Below are 17952 nucleotides of genomic sequence, written 5' to 3'. Positions count from 1 at the left end.
GTATCCAGGACTGGTCACCAGTTTCCTTGAATTGAGATAAACATCCTGGACTTTACTCATTAATTGCAAGGATTACAAAAATCTTTTCTAAATTTTCATTGAACACATTTGTCTATTAGTTGTAAAATAACTATTTAGGTGGTTAGAAAGGAGTTGCAGTGGATAGAAAGCTTTTTTTTCCAAGGGATAAATGATTATAGGCAAGAGGTTATAGTCTCACAACATAGAGACAGACCCTTCAGCCCTTCAAATCCATGCCAACCATCAAGCACACTTTTACACTAATCCTACTATACATGCTCCATGTTCCCTCCAGATTTTACCACTCACCTACACAGCAGAGGCAATTTACAGTGGTCAATTAACCTTGCAATCTGCAGATCTTTGGAACATAGGAGGATACTGAAGCTCCTGGAGGAAACCAACAGGGTCACAGGGAGAACATGCAAACTCCACATATAAAGAACTGGAGGTCAGGATTGAACCTGGGTTGTCAGAACTGCAAGAGAGCAGACCACCAGCTGCGCCACTGTTCCCAAGTCTGCAGTAATAATTTCACACAATAGCTATAGCATGGAAAAAGGCCATTAGTTCCACCCAGTCTGTACAGTTTCTATGTAATAGCATTCCAGTTAGACCCACTCCCCTGCCTTCTCCCCACACCTCTGTACATTCTCCTTTTACAGTTTCTGATCCAGATCCTTTTTGAAGACATCAAATCTGCCTCCACCATTATCCCTGACAGTATACTGCAGATACTCACCATTTGTTGCATAAAATCTTCAATTTGTTGAAATTGCCAATTCACCTCATTCTAGATTTTAAACAAAAAAAACAGAGAGCCATCTTCTACTCCTCAGAACTGGAGTGGAAAGAAGTTGCCCTTGTTTCTGACAGACTGCCTAATAAGGAGTAGATAATATCCCCATTCTTTTGCAAATGGGAACACAGTTTCTCTCCATGGTGTCAATACACTTCATGATTTTAAATACCTTAATCAGATCCCCTTGCAACCTCTTCTCTTCCAAGAATGAGACCTTCTTCTCCATATGGAAAATCGCTCATCGCTAGAATCATTTTAGTAAATCTTTTATCGACCCAGCCAGACTTGGCAACTGAATACTAAAGTAAAATACTGCTTTTGGAAGTGCAAAGAGAGAAAATACTAGAACATTCAGTTGTACTTATGGAGAAACAGATCCAACATTACAAGTTATTAATCTTTCCTCAGAATACAAAGAATTTTGGGGGGGGGGTGGTAAATTAAATTTTAAGCTTCAAATAGAGGGAAGGGGAAGCAGAAGCATACAAAAGGGATGATCTGAAGGACGAAAGAAAGTAGCAGAAGCACCTGAATTTGTCGACTCCGAGATGCTAGAAACCCTAATCTTGCCAAGAAGAAACATTTATTCACCCTTTCCTTTCTCTCGTACATTACAGATTTCCTCATGACTAGGATGCCAGTTTTGTAGCTTCATTCAGGCATCAAGCTTTCCATTTGATAATGTAAGTTTGAGGTTTCTTTTGAGGGCAAGTCAGAAAGTCATGTCAAACAGACTTTTCACAAAAATGAGGAAGTGAGCATGTAGGAAGTGAAGGTTCTGTTGTTAAGTACATAACTACATAGTGACTGTTGAAGAGGCCAGCAACTGAGAGACCTGCAATGGAAAAGCCCATCAAAGAAGGAATACTTCACATACAGCAGTACAAATTTGGGATGGTAAGTTCCTTTAACTTATTGTGCAAGTTTTTGGCATTTGTGTTCAAAGTTTTGAGTGCTTTGGGCAATAAATGAGATAAGATTACGTCAGTAACATCAAGTCTGGACTCAACAGCAACTTCCATTACCATGGTGCCCTTAACATATCACAAATGCCTAAAAGGTAGACCACAGGAGCATTACTGATCAAAAACTGACACCAGGCCACAGAAAGAGAAAATCAAAGCAGGTGACCAAGAACTTGGTCAGAGATAGATGTTAAAGAAAAAAGAAGGTGACAAGGTTTAGGGAGGGAATTTCAAGTCTTGGCAACTGACACCATAATCACCAATGCTCAACTCGGTGATTCAACCAACCATGCTCAAAAGTCCAGAACTAGAGGATACAGATATCTTGGAGGGCCACAGGAGTACAGAGGCCGACAAAGTTATTTGAAAAACAAAGAACAGAATTTTAAACTCCGTAGGTTACTTACACAGTGTAGGTCGGCAAACTCCGGGTTGATGGGTAAAGGAGACTTGAACACAATAAACAGAGTTTTGAATGGACTCAAGTTTATGCAGAACAGAAAGAGTAAGACCAGTCATGGCTATTGGAATAGGAGAGGGCTGCAGAAACCATGTGAGTATTTCCAACTTCGTCCAGGAAATGGTTATAGTTCACTTGAATTGAACAACAACACTTCCAACAACACCAGATAATTGCATCAATGCAACCCTACTCAGTATTAACTTTAAAGATACAACCCCTGCGATGGGCACTGCGACACTGGTTGGTCGGGGGGGGGGGTGGGGAACGGCACTGTGAGATAGCGCGGGAGCTGATGAGCGGTTCGGTTTGACTGGCAATTGATGGGACTTGCACCTCCTGGAGATCCTCGCTTAAAGGTTGGTGTCATGAGGTGTTCCAGTCAAACCTTGGTGATTTACATTTACAACTACCTTCCAGCTCTCAAACCAGCTGCCTGGTCCCAGCATGTTCTTAGATTTTTATGCATTCCTAATGATTTACTGACAATATAATGTACTCATCCAGTGAATAATTTCATCCGGAGATTCGTTTTTAATATAGAATGGCATCGGGCTTCTTTTGCAGACCTGGTAGCACAAAATTACAAACTCCCTTCTGTAATTATCTTGACAAACAGCTGTTGATATAATGTACTTCCTCTCCAAGATAAACATCTGTGTATGAAGCAACGATTGGTTCTTCATTGTTTCATCTTGATACCGATTAGAAGTCTTATAGCGTGGAAATAGGCCCTTCATAGGAACGTGAGAACATGAGAAAAAGGAGCAGGAGTAGGCACTATGGCCCATCGAGTCTGCTCCACCATTCAGTTAGATCATGGCCGATCTGGTCATGGACTCAGATCCACCTACCTGCCTTTTCCCCATAACCCTTAATTCCCCTACTATGCAAAAATGTATCTAACTGTGTCTTAAATATATTTAATGAGGTAGCCTCTACTGCTTCCCTGGGCAGAGAATTCCACAGATTCACTACTGTCTGGGAAAAGCAGTTCCTCCTCATCTCTGTTCGAAAGCTACTGCCCTGTACATAAGAATCTTACGTTCTTATTAACTGAAGAACTGGGAGTTCCAGTTACAAAACAAACTGGGTAGATGTTCACTTTTCCTCTGAAGTGTGTAGATCTAGAATGGGGGTTTTAGTATTGCCGTTAGATTTTCAATTTACTTTTAGTTCCTCTGTGATACAAGGTAAAACAACATTACTGGAACAAGACCTTCCCTATTTAAAATTCAGCGAATCTTGGTTGAAATCCACGTGTAGTATGTTGGGACTCCTGAAATGGGTTTAGTTAATGAAAAGTTTGGTTGAATCATATTCATTTTTAAGCACTGATGTAAATGAATCCAAACTGTGAGACCTATAAAGTACCATTGAAATATTAGCACTTTCACAACCCAAGGCTCTGTTTAGTAAAGGTCAGATTATGAATACCTATTCCACATTGAGGTGTAATTATCATCTCATTGGCACATGTTCAGTGAATAGCATAATGCTGTTTCACCCGACCTCGTACTGCAGTTGACACCTTTGGCCAGCATCATGTCAACAAGTCCTAGAAAATAGCTTTATCGTTTGGTTCATCAGATGCTATCAGCATACTCTGAGAAATGGAGTAGAATGTTATTTCAGTTTTGTGAAAGTGTCCTTGGTGTGTTTGCATCTTTGTAGGAAATGGATGTGGTCCAACATTTGTATTCCTTGTGGCTCAGTGGGTTAAAGCACAGGTGCACTGTGACACCAAGCCATGGACACCAGATAATTCCATGGTCAGGTTTCATTCTGTGTTAGATTAGCTGGAGCAGCAGTTGAGATTGTGCTCACCCCAGCACTGCTGTGTTTCCTATAATTATAACAGTGACTTCATTTTAGAAGTTCTTCACTGGCTGTAGAATGCTTTGAAACATCCTGAGAGGATACAAGACCATTTTATAAATATAAATTTTTCTTCCTCTTTACTCAAGGCTACATTTGTAAATTATGCTAGGTCCCAAAACCTTTATTTCCACTTTCATCGATGTTTAGTGAAGTAATCAAATGCCAAGTGGATTTGCAGAAAATCAATTTATTTATCCCAACCACTGGTTTTATGACATCAACCTCCTTATTGATGGCAGAATAACACCACATTCCCCTACGATTTTATAAGGTAACAGGAGTAGGCCATTCAATTGCGTGAGTCAGCATTCAACTGGATTATGTCTGTTCTATACACTAACATTAAACCATGTTGGTTCTAGATCTCTTGATTCTCTTGCCTAAGAAAAATCTATTGATCTCAATCCTTAAAACTCCAATTGGTATAAGATCTGCAGCCTTTTGCATAAGAGAAATCAAAATTACTGCTACTCTTTGAAGTCTGATTTCTCTTCTAAATAGTCTTGCTCTAAATGTAATCACATTCTTCATTCTTTACTTCCCCCATTAGAGAAAATAGTTTATTCTATCAAATCCTTTGGACATTTTAAACCCCGACATCAAATCACTCCTTAATCATCTATATTCAAGAGAAATACAAGCAAAGATCCTCACCGTTAAATCTGCCTAAACTCTAGTTTCATTTAGGGTGCCGTCAGGAAGCTTAATAGCTTCAATTGATAAAGTCGAGTTTATTTGTCATATGCACAAGTACAGGTGCAATGAAAAACTTACAGCAGCATCACAGGCACATAGCAGCATTCACAAGAAAAACATAAAGATAAATTATACACAATTTTTACAAGAAAGAACACAATTAGAACATAAAAAAAACAAAGTCCATTTTAGTGCAAAGTGGTCATGGTGTTGCTAAACTGTAGCGATTAGGGTTTTGCTGGTGGGTTCAAGAACTGAATGGTTGAAGGGAAGTAGCTGTTCTTGAATCTGTTGGTGTGGGACTTCAGGCTTCTGTACCTCCTGCCCAATGGTAGCTGCAAGAAGATAGTGTGGCCCAGATGGTGGGGATCTTTGATGATGGATGTTGCCTTCTTGAGGCAATGCCTCCTGTATATTCTACCAATGGTGGGGAGGGATGTGCCCGTGATGTACTGGGCAGAGTCCATTACTCTCTGCAGCTTCTTACGTTCCTGCACATTTGAATTTCCATACCAGACCATGATGCAATAGTATACCTTCAACAGTACATCTGTAGAAGTTTGTTAGAATGTTCAGTGAGAAGCTGAACTTCCCTAACCTTCTAAGAAAGTAAAGATGCTTGTGCGCTTTCCTTATGATTGGATCTATGTGCTGGGCCCAGGACAGGTCATCTGATATGTTAATGCCCAGGAATTTTAAAGCTGCTGGCTCTCTACACTGCCAATCCCCCAATGTAGACTGGTGTGTGTTCACCCTCCTACCCTTTCCTGAAGTCAACAATCGGTTCTTTAGTTTTGTTGACATTGAGCGAGAGGTTGATATTGCGGCACCATTCAACCAGGTGTCATATCTTCGGTAAGCTGACTCATCGCCGCTTGTCATTCGTACAACAACAAGAATGTCACCGGCGAATTTTAAAATGGCATTGGAGCTGTGCTTAGTCACACAATTGTGTATATAGAGAGTAGAGTAGGGGGCTAAGCACGCAGCCTTGAGGTGTACCTGTGTTGATGACCAACGAGGAGGACATGTTGTTGCCAATCCTCACTGATTGAGCTCTGCTGATGAGGAAGTTGAGTATCCAGTTGCAGAGGGAGGTACAGAGGCCCAGGTCTTGAAGTTTGATGATGAGTTTGGATGGGATGATTGTGTTGAACACTGAGCTAGAGTTGATGAATGTCAGCCTGACGTATGAGTTCCTGTTGTCCAGATGGTCCAGAGCAGAGTGAAGAGTCAGAGAAGTTGCACCTGCTGTTGACCTGTTGTGATGGTAGGCAAATTGGAGTGGATCCAGGTCATCTCTGAGACAGGAATTGACTCACGCCATAACCAACCTCTCGAAGATAAAGAAACATATTAAATATTAAGAAGCAAAGTCTATTAGTGAGACATTTTACAATGGTTAAGTTTGGTTAATATCTCACATGATAGAAGATTCTATGCAAAGCAATTACAAAAGGAAAAATGGTACAATTTTCTGTGGGAGTGTAATTGGAAAGTTACATTTGAATTCAGAAGTATCAAAATATATGAAAACTTTTTGAGCACATGTTTAACAGATATTATGCATTTCCACTCGTGTGCATGTGCTTATCATGTTAAGCGGAAATAATAACCTGTTCCCATGCTGGCACCATCTTGTGGACACCTCTGCCCAAAATGGTATTTGTGACCTCCAGTTGGCAATTTGCTAAAGAAGATCATCAGAGCATTGTCCTGAATTCAACCATCTTCAGTTACTTCAACAAATTTCCGTAATCATAAATTCAGAAGTTAGATTGATTTCTCCTGAGGGCAGAATGTTTAGATACATTTCCAATGCCCCAGACTTTGAAGCTGTCCATGTCCACATGCAGCAAGTCCTGGGCAATATTTAGGCTTAGAGTAATGAGTGGCAAGTAATATTCATGCCACACATGCCTGGCAAGAGAGAGTCTGACCATCTACCCTTGATATTTAATGGCATTACTATTGATGTATACCCCTTCAGCAACACTCAAGAAGCTTGACACAACCTGCTAGATCGGTACTATGCAATACTTTATGTTTTCCCCCCAGCACTGCTGGCGGACTGTGGCTACATTCACGCATTATCATGATTTGAACATGAATTACTGGAACTATGTATTACAACACCATGGTAGTACCTTCACCATATGGAATACAATGACCTTTACCAGCATTGTACATTTCCATGATGGAATATTTTTGGTGTCATTTTATTCAAAGTTCAGGACCTATTTTGTAGCATAATCAATTTTAATTAGTTTCACTCTCATTAATAGCATAGTCAGTCATTCTCCTCCTCTTTTTCTTCTTCACAGTCGTCCTTCTCACCTAATGCTGGTCAAGACTTCTTTGCCCAACAAAGTAACCCTGGATAGCTTTCTCACTGTTGGAATCCTTTTCAGGATTGTCCTATCTGCGGCAAAATCCTAACCTGCTCTAACGTGTCTTCCTCCTTTCCCCACCTACTGCCTCCTCATTACTGGGACTTGAAGCATTCTCTGACTTTTCTTTCCTTCTCTGATTTGGATTGCCTGGTAACTCTAAGTCAATGAATGCAGTCTGACAATTCCTCTGAGTTTAGAGTTTCAAATATTATTGTAATTCATTGATAGTCTGCTGTGCAAGAATTTGAACACTTTTGGGGTGTGGCTTATCAGGAAAATAAAGCCTATGCTTTTCAGAATAAGGAACACAAAGGAATTTAAAGGAAGTGTAGCTTAGTTCCGAGTAAAAAGAGATTTCATCAGTGTTAATTTCTGTTGTGTCTTGATTAGTCGTCATCGTTGCTCGCTTGTTGCTAATTAGGATGTAGCTGTCCCCAGAGAATGTTTCTGGGTGACTGTCCTTAAACCTGCTGCCAGAGAAAAAGACAAAACCATGACCAGTTTAGCCTCCGTTGGGTGAACTGGGCTTGTGGCTCTCAAGAATAATGGTCTGATGGGCTCTGGTACAATCCTCTTAGATGTCCATCTGCACAATGCGTTCAAGCCCTCAGGAGCCTCCAGCTAACTGTTTCAAACACCTTAGACATGTTATTTAAGGCAGAACTTACTTAGTAGTTCTTGAAAAAGAACAGACTAAATTAAATGTTACCAAGCTTTACAGCTAACTTGGCTCAACAGGTTGGGTGGGATAGAGTGGACGATAAGTAAGAACAATGTGAGTCTATGTGGTGAAGAAGTATGACTTGAGACCAAATACTAAAGAACATCTGACACCAATAGTTTTTTAACCAAATTCATTCTCTGTCTAAGAAATAGTGATACAAACCATACCCATAATGTACAATTCGCCTGGTGTAGGATGGTAATACTGATAAGTTGAGTGACTGAAATTGTAGATGAGACAGAGTGTAGCAGAAAGCATAATATCATGTACTGCCTTCATTGGCTTATTTTTATTTTGAGGCAAACCTTTCTTTACTCATTGCCAGGGTAACCTGGGTCACTTTTCTTTTGGAGGGTAGAATCCCAGCACAAGAAGGCAGCTCACACCAGATCCTGGAGCATGTGCAGGAATTTGACTTCTTTTGGAGGGACACTTTAAACTGGTGCACACAAGTAAGGTGCTGAATGACTTGGAAAGACCTATGGTCATCACCAGTAACCAACCCCTTCTCCCCAACCTCATGCCTGTGATAGTTATAGAATGTTGGGATTTTTTACTGTACTGTTATATTCATGGTACTTCACCTTGAGAGTAAAGGCCAGAAATTGCTACAGAACATATTAGCAATAAAATATTTATAAGATAAGAGATATCTTTATTAGTTACATGTACATCGAAACACACAGTGAAATGCATCATTTGCATGGAGAGTTCTGGGGGCAGCCCGCAAGTGTCGCCATGCTTCCGGTGCCAACACAGCATGCCCACAACTTCCTAACCTGTACGTCTTTGGAATGTGGGAGGAAACCGGAGCACCTGGAGGAAACCCACACAGTCACGGGGAGAACGTACAAACTCCTTACAGACAGCGGTCAGAATTGAACTCGGGTCACTGGTGCTGTAAAGCGTTACGCTAACTGCTACACTGCCGTGCCTAGATAATGCTAGCAAAGATATAAAACTTGGATCAGCAACAGTTAATGATAATTTAGTGTAGGGCCCTTGACTACATCTGGCCCAAGGCAACTGCTGGTTTGGCCCACTGAAGGGGTCACCCCTGAAAGGAAAACCTGAATATTCTCTGCCAAGTTATCAATGCCCAAGACATTGTGTGCGGCAGAATGGACGTTACATCTGGAAGCTCATGCAAAGGCCTTTCCGCCAAAATTTCTCATCAGTGAAGCATGGAGATCATGATGAGAGATGGATGGGAGAGCGGTGGGGAACATTTTGGAAAAAAAATGGCAGAGGGTACACTTCAGAGAGAGTATCATGGTACTGCATGAGGGAATTGTGCTGAGGAAAGTTTGCTTGGATTGGTGATGTGGTAGGTGGCTTGAGGACATTGGTAGTGAAGTTGGAGATGAGTGAGGGTGATCAGTAATCTAAGTTAGAGCTATCTATCTGAAAGAAAATAGATGACTCCTGCTGTTTGGTAGCCCAGATCTGATTGGCCCTTTTTCCAAATACTGGAGCTGGTGTCCGTCCAGTTTAGGACCTTCTTCAGTGTATGAAGCCTGTGCCGCTTGCCAGCCTCATATGCACAAGTTACATATAAATGAACATTGCACACCATTAGATGTTGCCACATACCCATCAACCTTTGTTCACTGACTTGCCGCATATATGAAGTGCTGGCAATAATTTTGTATTTTGCTCTGATACGAAAATTAGTTTGCAAAACCTTGGGCATTCCTGGTCTACGGGGTTAGAGAAAAATAAGAGCCAAGAAATAAGTATTTTAGGTGTTAGTAGTTTTCAGTAGGTTATATATGCCAGTATACAGATCAGAAAACAAACACCAAGTTCAATGATAAGTTCTAGAAAATAAACCAGTGTCAAAGAAAAATCTTTAATTTTCCAGATGGTGAAATTTTAATTTAAAAATAACACAGGGACAATGATAAGTTTCAATGATAAGACCTAACATTGCTGGTGACCATGGGACTGGTATCAATAAGTAAGAAGTAAGTTACTGTGTACTGTTGTTCCTTCTGGCTGTGTCCACAAATATGTTTTTTGAGTTAAGGTGACCATAGTTTCTAACCCAAACCCAGTAATGCATAAAAGAAGTTGTACACCCAACAGCATGCTCCAATTGCACAACATAACATTGGAACTTTAGACATAAAGTCATAAAGCACGCAATCTGGCCATTCAGCCCATCAAATCTGCGTCGACCATCAAACACCTATTTACACTAATCCTCCTTTATTCTCCCCACATTCCCATCAATTACTTTGATATTCTACCACTCACGTACACAATAGGGGCAATTTACAGTGGCCAATTAACCTACCAGTTGACATTTGGGAAGAAACCAGAGCACTTGGAGGAAACCCACTCAGTTACAGGGAGAAAATGTAAAATCCACACAGACAGCACCAAGATTAGGATTAAACCTGGTTTGCTGGATCTGTGAGGCAGTAACTCTTCTGCTGTGCATTGTGCAGCCAACAACGTTATAACAAATTTTAAGGCTTTTTATAATTGAAAAACTAATTGCAACTTATCATGTGATCTTAGAAGAAAAACTGAGGCAATTGCAGTTTTAATTACTTTGTAAAGCAATAATGGAATACCAATTATTTCAGTGGTGAGAAAGAAAACTACTTTGCCTTTGAGAGGGATGGGGAGACAAAGAGAATAAGTTGGTTGGGTGTGGGGAGGTGTGGAGAGAGTGTGACGTGGGGGGTTAGAGAGAGGGTAAAGGGAGAGATAGGAAGGGGGAGGGGAGGGGAAGAGGATAGGGGGATGGGAGAGGGGGGATGGGAGAGAGGGGGGATGGGAAGAGAGATGGTAAGGTGGGAGAGGGAAAGAAAGGATGGAAATGGGGGAGTGGGGGTAAAGAAAGGTATTTTGTGTTGAGTGGGCAAAATGAAGAAAGGAAGAGAAAAAGCAACATGGCCCATTTCTGTGGTCAGAGGACAGGCAGTGAGTCAAATTTAACTCCAGATTTCAATCAAAAGAGCTGAGTCTAGATTGTAGTAAAGGACAGGTCTTTACAGCACCTCCCACTCACTCCCTTTGTATCTCTCATTTTCTGTCAGTTTCTTGTTCTCTCCCCCTTCTCTGTTCTTCCCTCTCTCCTCCTTTCCTGTCACCTCATCTTTTCCCTCTGGCTTCCCATTCTCCACCTTTTACTCTCCCACTCTCTCCCCTTTCTCTCCTCTCTGTCAACCCATCCTCTCCCCCATACCCACATTATTACTTCCAGCCTCTGTCCCTTCTTTACCCCTTGTGCCTCTTTAGCCCCTTTCATGCTCTACCTTTTTCCCTGTCCTTCTATGTATTTAATTCTCTGATCCTTTCTTTGTCTCCTCTCTCTCCCTGTTGCCCATGCACTCCCCATCCCCTTCTGTCATTTCCTACCCCACTCTTCCATTTTCCCTCCTCCCCTCAGACCTTCTCAGACCCTCCTCCACTTTCTCTTCCCCTTCCCTCTCTCTATATTTCCCATCTCCTTTCTCTCCCACTTCCCCAATCCACTATCCCGTTCCCTGCTCTCCTTCCTATTTCTCCTCTCCCCTTTTGGCTCTCTTCTCTTCCAACCAGATCCCCTCCACTAACACTCTCCTCCACCTGACAGAACTTGTTCTTACCCTAAATGACTTTTCTTTTGATTCCTCTCACTTCCTACAGATCAAAAGTGTAGCCACGGGCACTCGCATGGGTCCTAGCTATGCCTGCTTTTTTATTGGCTGTGTGGAGCAGTCCCTGTTCCAAACCTACTCTGGCACCACTCCCTAACTATTCCTCCACTACGTCGACGATTGCATTGGTGCTGCCTCCTGCACCTGTCCCAAATTCATCAATTTTATCAACTTCGCTATTAACTTCACCCCATCCTCAAATTCACTTGGACTTTTTCCAACACTTCTTTCCCCTTTCTTGATCTCTCTGTCTCCATTTCAGAAGAAAAACTCGCCACTGACATTTTACTATAAACCCATTGACGCCCACACCTCCTCGCATCCTGTATCTTGTAAGGACACCATCTCTTTCCCTCAGTTTCTCCATCTCCACCGCATCTGTTCTCAAGAAGAGGCTTTCCATTCCAGAACATCTGAAATGAGCTCCTTTTTCGGGAAATATAGCTTCCCCTCTACTGTGGTTGATGGAGCCTTCACCTTCATCTCCCACATTTCTCATACTTCTGCTCTCAGCCTGCTTCCCCCTAGATAGAACAGAGGTCCCTTGGTTACCTTTCACACCACCGTTCTCCACATCATTCTTCATCATTTCCTCCAGCTACAAAACAATCCCACTACTAGTCACGTATTGCCCACCCCACCTCTTTCTGCTTTATGCAGGGTCCACTCTCTCCGTGAGCCCCTGGTTTACTCATCCCTCCCCACCCATCCCTCCCTGTCCCCTAGCACTTTCCCCTGCAACCATCGAAGGAGTACACCTGTCTCTACATCTCCTCCCTTCTTAACATGCAGCCCTTCCAGGTGAGGCAGAGATTCACATGCACCTCCCCCAACCTTTTCTATTGCATTCGCTGTTCTTGATGTGGCCTCCTCTACATCAGTGAGACCAAGCACCGAATGGGCTACCGCTTTGTCGAGCACCTGTGCTCTGTCCACAATGGCCAACTTGAGCTCCGGTTGCTAGCCATTTTAACTTCCCTCCCCAATCCCACACCAACCTGTCTGTCTTCAGCCTCTTCCATGTCAGGGTGAGGCCAAATGCAAACTAGAGGAACGACACCTTACATTCCTCCTGGGTAGTATACAATCCAATAACCCAATGGTATGAGCATTGAATTCTCTAATTTCAGGTAACCTGACCCCCTCTTTTCCTTTCCCTTGCCTTCTGATCCACCCAGGTCCACATGTCCCCTCCTTACCAACACCCCCCAGACCCGTTACCCAAATTTTCCCCTTCCCCACTTAGTTCCATCTACCTACCACCCACACTCTCCACCCACTGGGCCCGCTATACCCTCCCCCAACTGTTCCTATCTGCCCACCATCCCTTCCTTTTCTGGTTCCACTCATCACCTTCCTTTCTTATCAGATTCCACAATCTGCAGCCCTTTGTTGTCTCCACTTATCACCTCCCAGTCTCTGTCACTATCTCCACCCCTCCCTCTCTACCTGGCTCCATCTGCCCATCAACTCCTCCTCACCTGGATCCACCTATCGCTTGCCAGCTCCTGCCTTGCCCCTGCCCCTCACCTCTTTGTACTGGCTACCTCCCCTTTACACTCCCAGTCCTGATGCAGGGTCTCGCGGACGGCTCTGTTTGGTCCTGGATAGACTTCCTCTTCGTGTCGAAGGCAGTCACGGTCAGTCCCACCTACGTCACGCTGATATTATTCTCTGACCACTGCCAGGGAGTGGAGGCACTCAGGTCTAAACAAAAAATAATGGATGATGTTGACATCTTCTGCTTGGATCCATGGTCAGTTCGCAGATTGATCAGCATCTGCAACCATTTTGAGTTGGCACTGGGGGACCAGAGTCAACCGCGGTAAGAGTGAGGCCACGATCTTCAGCAATTGGCCCACCAATCCAAAGTCTCCTTCACCGTCAGGTCAGACTACCTGAAGGTGCTGGGGATCAGGTTCGGAGGGGCCGAGGCGTGTAACAAGAATTGGCTGGAGCAGATTGAGAAGGTCAAACAAAAAACTGGGTTTCTGGAAACGGCGTTCTCTGTCAATAACTGGGAAGAACTTGGTCATCAGGTACGATATGCTCTCAGGACTGATGTACTTCATGCAGGTGTGCCCATTCCCCTCTCCTCTGCTTCGGTAATCACCTGAACATCTTCCAGTTCATCTGTGGGTCCAAGATGGAGCGAGTGCTTCTGTAAGGTCATCAGCTTGGTGAAAGAAGCCCTTTAGTCTGCCTGAAACTTGTTGGTCTCCCAGCACAGTGAGATGCCTGTAAGGGAATGCTGCTGACTGACACATTCCAGGCTGCAGGAGTACGTGCTGAGGGACGCACTGAAGCTTGTTACAACCAATGCAAAGGCTCTGTGGGGTAGGGACACAATCTAGGCTCCTTCCGCTACCGTACATGGAGGGCCTGAGTCAGGTGGGGGAGCCTCTCAAACATTGAAATGGTGTATCACCCCATGGGGCCACATGAGTGGTAATGGTACTATGGTTTAAAAAAGTAAGTTTACACTACTGAATGTAATGGCCATGAATGTAAAAGTTTGGCACTGTTTATTACTTAGTATATTTTTTTATTATGAATAAAGTTTATTTTGAAATATAAACAAAGACTGTCCCTTTGCCTCCACAGATGCTGCCTGACCTGCTGAATTCCACACACAGCTTGTTTTTTTACTCCAGATTCCAGCATCTGCAGTTCCTTGTGTCTCTCTTCTCTTCCTGTCCCCCCTCTCTCCTTTTCTCTCAGCCCCTCCCCAGTTCGCACCTCTTTCTCAAACCCTTTCCCCACCTCCACTCCATGCCCTTCTATTCTCACCACCTCTGCCTCTTTCCCTCTCTCCCCTCAGTTCAGCCCCCTCTCACCACTGCTTTCACCCCCTTCTCCAGGACTGAGTATGTCACCCAAGGCTTGTCCCCAGAAGTCTGGGTTGCTTGGTCACCTGATGTTTAAGTGCTCAACACATCCTCAAAATTGTTGTGATGTGCCAAGATTTATCTGGTTTTAGAGTTGTAGAGTCATACAGCAGGGAAACAGGCCTCTTGGGCCAATTGTCCATGCTGAACAAGTCCCATTTGCTTCCAGTTGGCCCATATCCCCTTAAACCTTTACTATCCATGAACCTGTCCAAGTGTCTTTTAAATGTTGTAATTTACCCACTCTACCACTTCCTGTGGCAGCTCATTCCATATACAGTACCCACCACCCTCTATGTGAAAAATTTACCCCTTGAGTCCCCTTTAAATCTATTCCCTCTCATCTTAAACCTATGCCCTTTAGTTTTAGACTTCCCTACCTTGGGAAAAGGACTGTGACCATCCACCTTATCCATACCCACCATGATTTTATAAACCTCTTACTGGTCACCGCTCAGCCTCCTGTGCTCCAAAGGAGACAGTCTCAGTCTCAGTCTCAGTCTCAGTCTCAGTCTCAGTCTCAGTCTCAGTCTCAGTCTCTCCCTATAACTTAAGCTCTCCAGCCCTGGCAACATTCTTGTGAATCTTTTCTGCACCTTCTCTAGCTTAATCACATCCTTCCTATAGTTTGGTGACCTGAACTGCACTGAATACTCCAAGTGCAGTCTCACTGATGTCTTGCACGGGTGTAACATGACTTCCCAATTCCTGTACTCAATGCCACAACCAAGCCTGCCATACACCTTTTTTACCACTCTGTCTAACGGTATTGCCACTTTCAGGGAACTATGTACTATTACCCCTAGGTCTCTGTGTTTTACAACACTCCCCAGGGCCCTGCCATTTATTGTGCAAGTCCTGCCTTGGTTTAACTTACTAAGATTCATCACTTCACACTTGTCTGAGCTAAATTCCATCTGCCATTCCTTTTTCCGCTACCCCGTTGATCCAGATCCTGTTGTAACCTTAGTCAACCCTTTTTACTGTTCATTATATCACCAATTTTGGCATCACACAAAGATGTGCTTTCAGTATTCAGGTGCACTGGGAAGGTCAGATTTTCTTCTATGCTCTGGTGTTGATTGAACCCCTCTTGTAATTTCAGAAAATTTGGAAGAAAAGTTGGTTTATGTTGTATCCAGGGAGTTCACAGAGCATTGCCAGGCTGGAGCAATCAGATGCAAAAGAAGGCAGCATCTCCATGGACAAATCTATTTCCAAAAAGGTGGAGAGGATAATTCGTCTGTCCAACTGCATCAGCATCTGTCAGATACAAGTGGAAAACACTCCTAAAGATATGTCTGCATTCTGCATTAGCACCATGGATAAAAACTGGATATTGGCAGCTCCAAAACAGGACCTGATGCAGTGGATCAACTGTCTGTGTGAGCTGGCATTTGGGGTAGGTAAAGTACAGAAAGTTGAAAATTAAATCCATTACGATTAGATCTAATGATTGCTCAATAAATACTTTGGTGCCATTTTAAAAATGGAGGAATCCTATAAATATTAAAATAAATCAAAATAAAAAAGATTTAAGCTCTAACTCCCCACATAACGTTCATTCATCTAAGGGGCAATTAGTCATTTTTGTCACCAGGATGCTGCGTTTCAGTTATGAGGAGAGACCGGATCGGTTGGGTTTATTATTCTTGAAATGGAGGAGGCTGAGGAGAGACTTGATTGAAATACCCAAAATTATGAGGGGCATGGGTAGGGTAGATATTAGGAAACTTTACCCAATAACGGGGGTATCTTGAACTAGAGGGCAGAGGTTTAAGGTAAGAGGTTTAGAAGGGTTCTGACAAAGAATTCTTCACCCTAAGGGTGGTTGGAGTCTGAAGCACACTGCCTGAGGAAGTGATGGAGGCAAGAACTATCACAATATTTACTAACTGTTCACATGAGCACTGGAGTTGCCAGGGCACAGAAGGCTGTGGACCTGGCACTAGAACGTGGGATTAGTATAGATGGGTACCTGATGGTCGGCATGGACATGGTGGTCCGAGGGCCTGTTTCTGTGCTCCCTGACTCTATAATCATGGAACATGATGATGAAAACCTTGAATTTCCTTTCATGATGCCATTATGTGGGAAAGGATGAGTGAGATCAGAATCCTATCACAACAACTTCAGCCCCATTTTTGCAGCTCACACTGACCTTTCATTAGCAGTTCAAACCCAGACTGTGTTGAGGGGATTAAAAAAATGTCTTTATCTCTTGGCTGTAAGTATTCTATGATCCAATATAAAATGTGTTTAGAAAGTCTCAATTAGATTGCTAATGGCACAACTATACTGGAGAAATGTTCCCCTTAACTGCATTAATTGGCACAAGGATACTTGTTGGAAGTTCAAGACTACAGCTGCATGCCTAGTATAGGTGCTCTTCTGAAGATGGTGCAGAGTGTCTTTGTAGCAGCATGAATAGAATGGAGGAAGATTTTCTCTGTACCTTGACCATGCCACATCTGATGCAAGAGCATTGGATGCTAACGGTTTATGCTAGACATGGGAACTGTTTCTCCAGCTGTTGCATACCTTGCTATGAAAGAGAGTCTTGCATTTATAAAGGGCCTTGCATGTCCCTTTCAGGACGCCTCAGTCAGTGCTTTACAGTCAATTAAATCCATTTTTTAAGTGAAGACGCTGTTGTAATAATAAATATGTAAGAAAATTTTAGAATTCCTAGAATTGTCTTTAGGTTATTGCTTATCCTGCAATGTTTCTACTGTCAATACATATATCAGATTACCCTTAAAATTTTCCAAAAAATGTATGTTTGTGCAATAATCAAGTTTCTTTGGTAACCTTACTGAATAGCATCTTTGCAAAACAGCATGTGTTGCCTATAATGCACCAGGTTGTTCCCATGCACCACAAGGAAAATATTCACAGCAGTCATCTTGGCTATTCAATAAACTGGGCTCATTCCAGGATTACCCAGTTTCAAAGTGCAGCAATATTGTACAGAAATAGAACCTTGTACTCAGTCCTAACTTTTGTAAAAGTATTGAACTATTTGTTTTGATTCCTCTATCTTGCCAGAATGCCACTGTGAGAAAGAAAAGTGAAGATTTTTCTGCGTCAAGTTCCAAGTTATCCAGTGACTCATTTTCAATGAAAGATAATGAGCTTTACTCGTCCATAGCTCAAGGTGTAGTAATACGTGTGTTATTCAATGTGCGTCTGGAGCATATAGCAAGGATGCAGTTGTTGTTGTTCATGCAAGCTTTGTCTAATCACATAAAAATGTTAACGTCCTCTTCACCTGACTTGCGATGGTTATAAGATATTAGGAGTTGGTTGTATGACTGCTCTGCCATTAACTAGGATCATGGCTGATCTGACCTTGGCTCCTGCTCCACTTTCCCGCCTGTTCCCCATGACCTTTGACTTGGATAAGTTAAAGTAGCTCTGGAACAGGGAAGGCTCAGGGTGACTTAACTGAGGTGTAGAAAATTACGAT

General features: G+C 42.8%; 1 protein-coding gene across 1 annotated transcript in view; it reads left to right on the top strand.

Moving 5' to 3' along the window:
• Positions 1–1649: 1649 nt before the first annotated feature.
• The window catches only part of LOC127569201 (docking protein 5-like), a 28771-nt gene continuing 12468 nt past the window's right edge, over positions 1650–17952 (top strand). Inside the window, exons 1-3 of the mRNA XM_052013606.1 lie at positions 1650–1720; positions 15589–15885; positions 17532–17640. Coding sequence (XP_051869566.1) covers positions 1664–1720; positions 15589–15885; positions 17532–17640 — 463 coding nt within the window. The 5' untranslated portion in view covers positions 1650–1663. The remainder of the gene's footprint in view (positions 1721–15588; positions 15886–17531; positions 17641–17952) is intronic.

This window comes from Pristis pectinata, chromosome 4, assembly GCF_009764475.1.
Source record: "Pristis pectinata isolate sPriPec2 chromosome 4, sPriPec2.1.pri, whole genome shotgun sequence".
Taxonomy (NCBI): domain Eukaryota; kingdom Metazoa; phylum Chordata; class Chondrichthyes; order Rhinopristiformes; family Pristidae; genus Pristis; species Pristis pectinata.
This window is presented reverse-complemented; position numbering and strand designations above follow the sequence as displayed.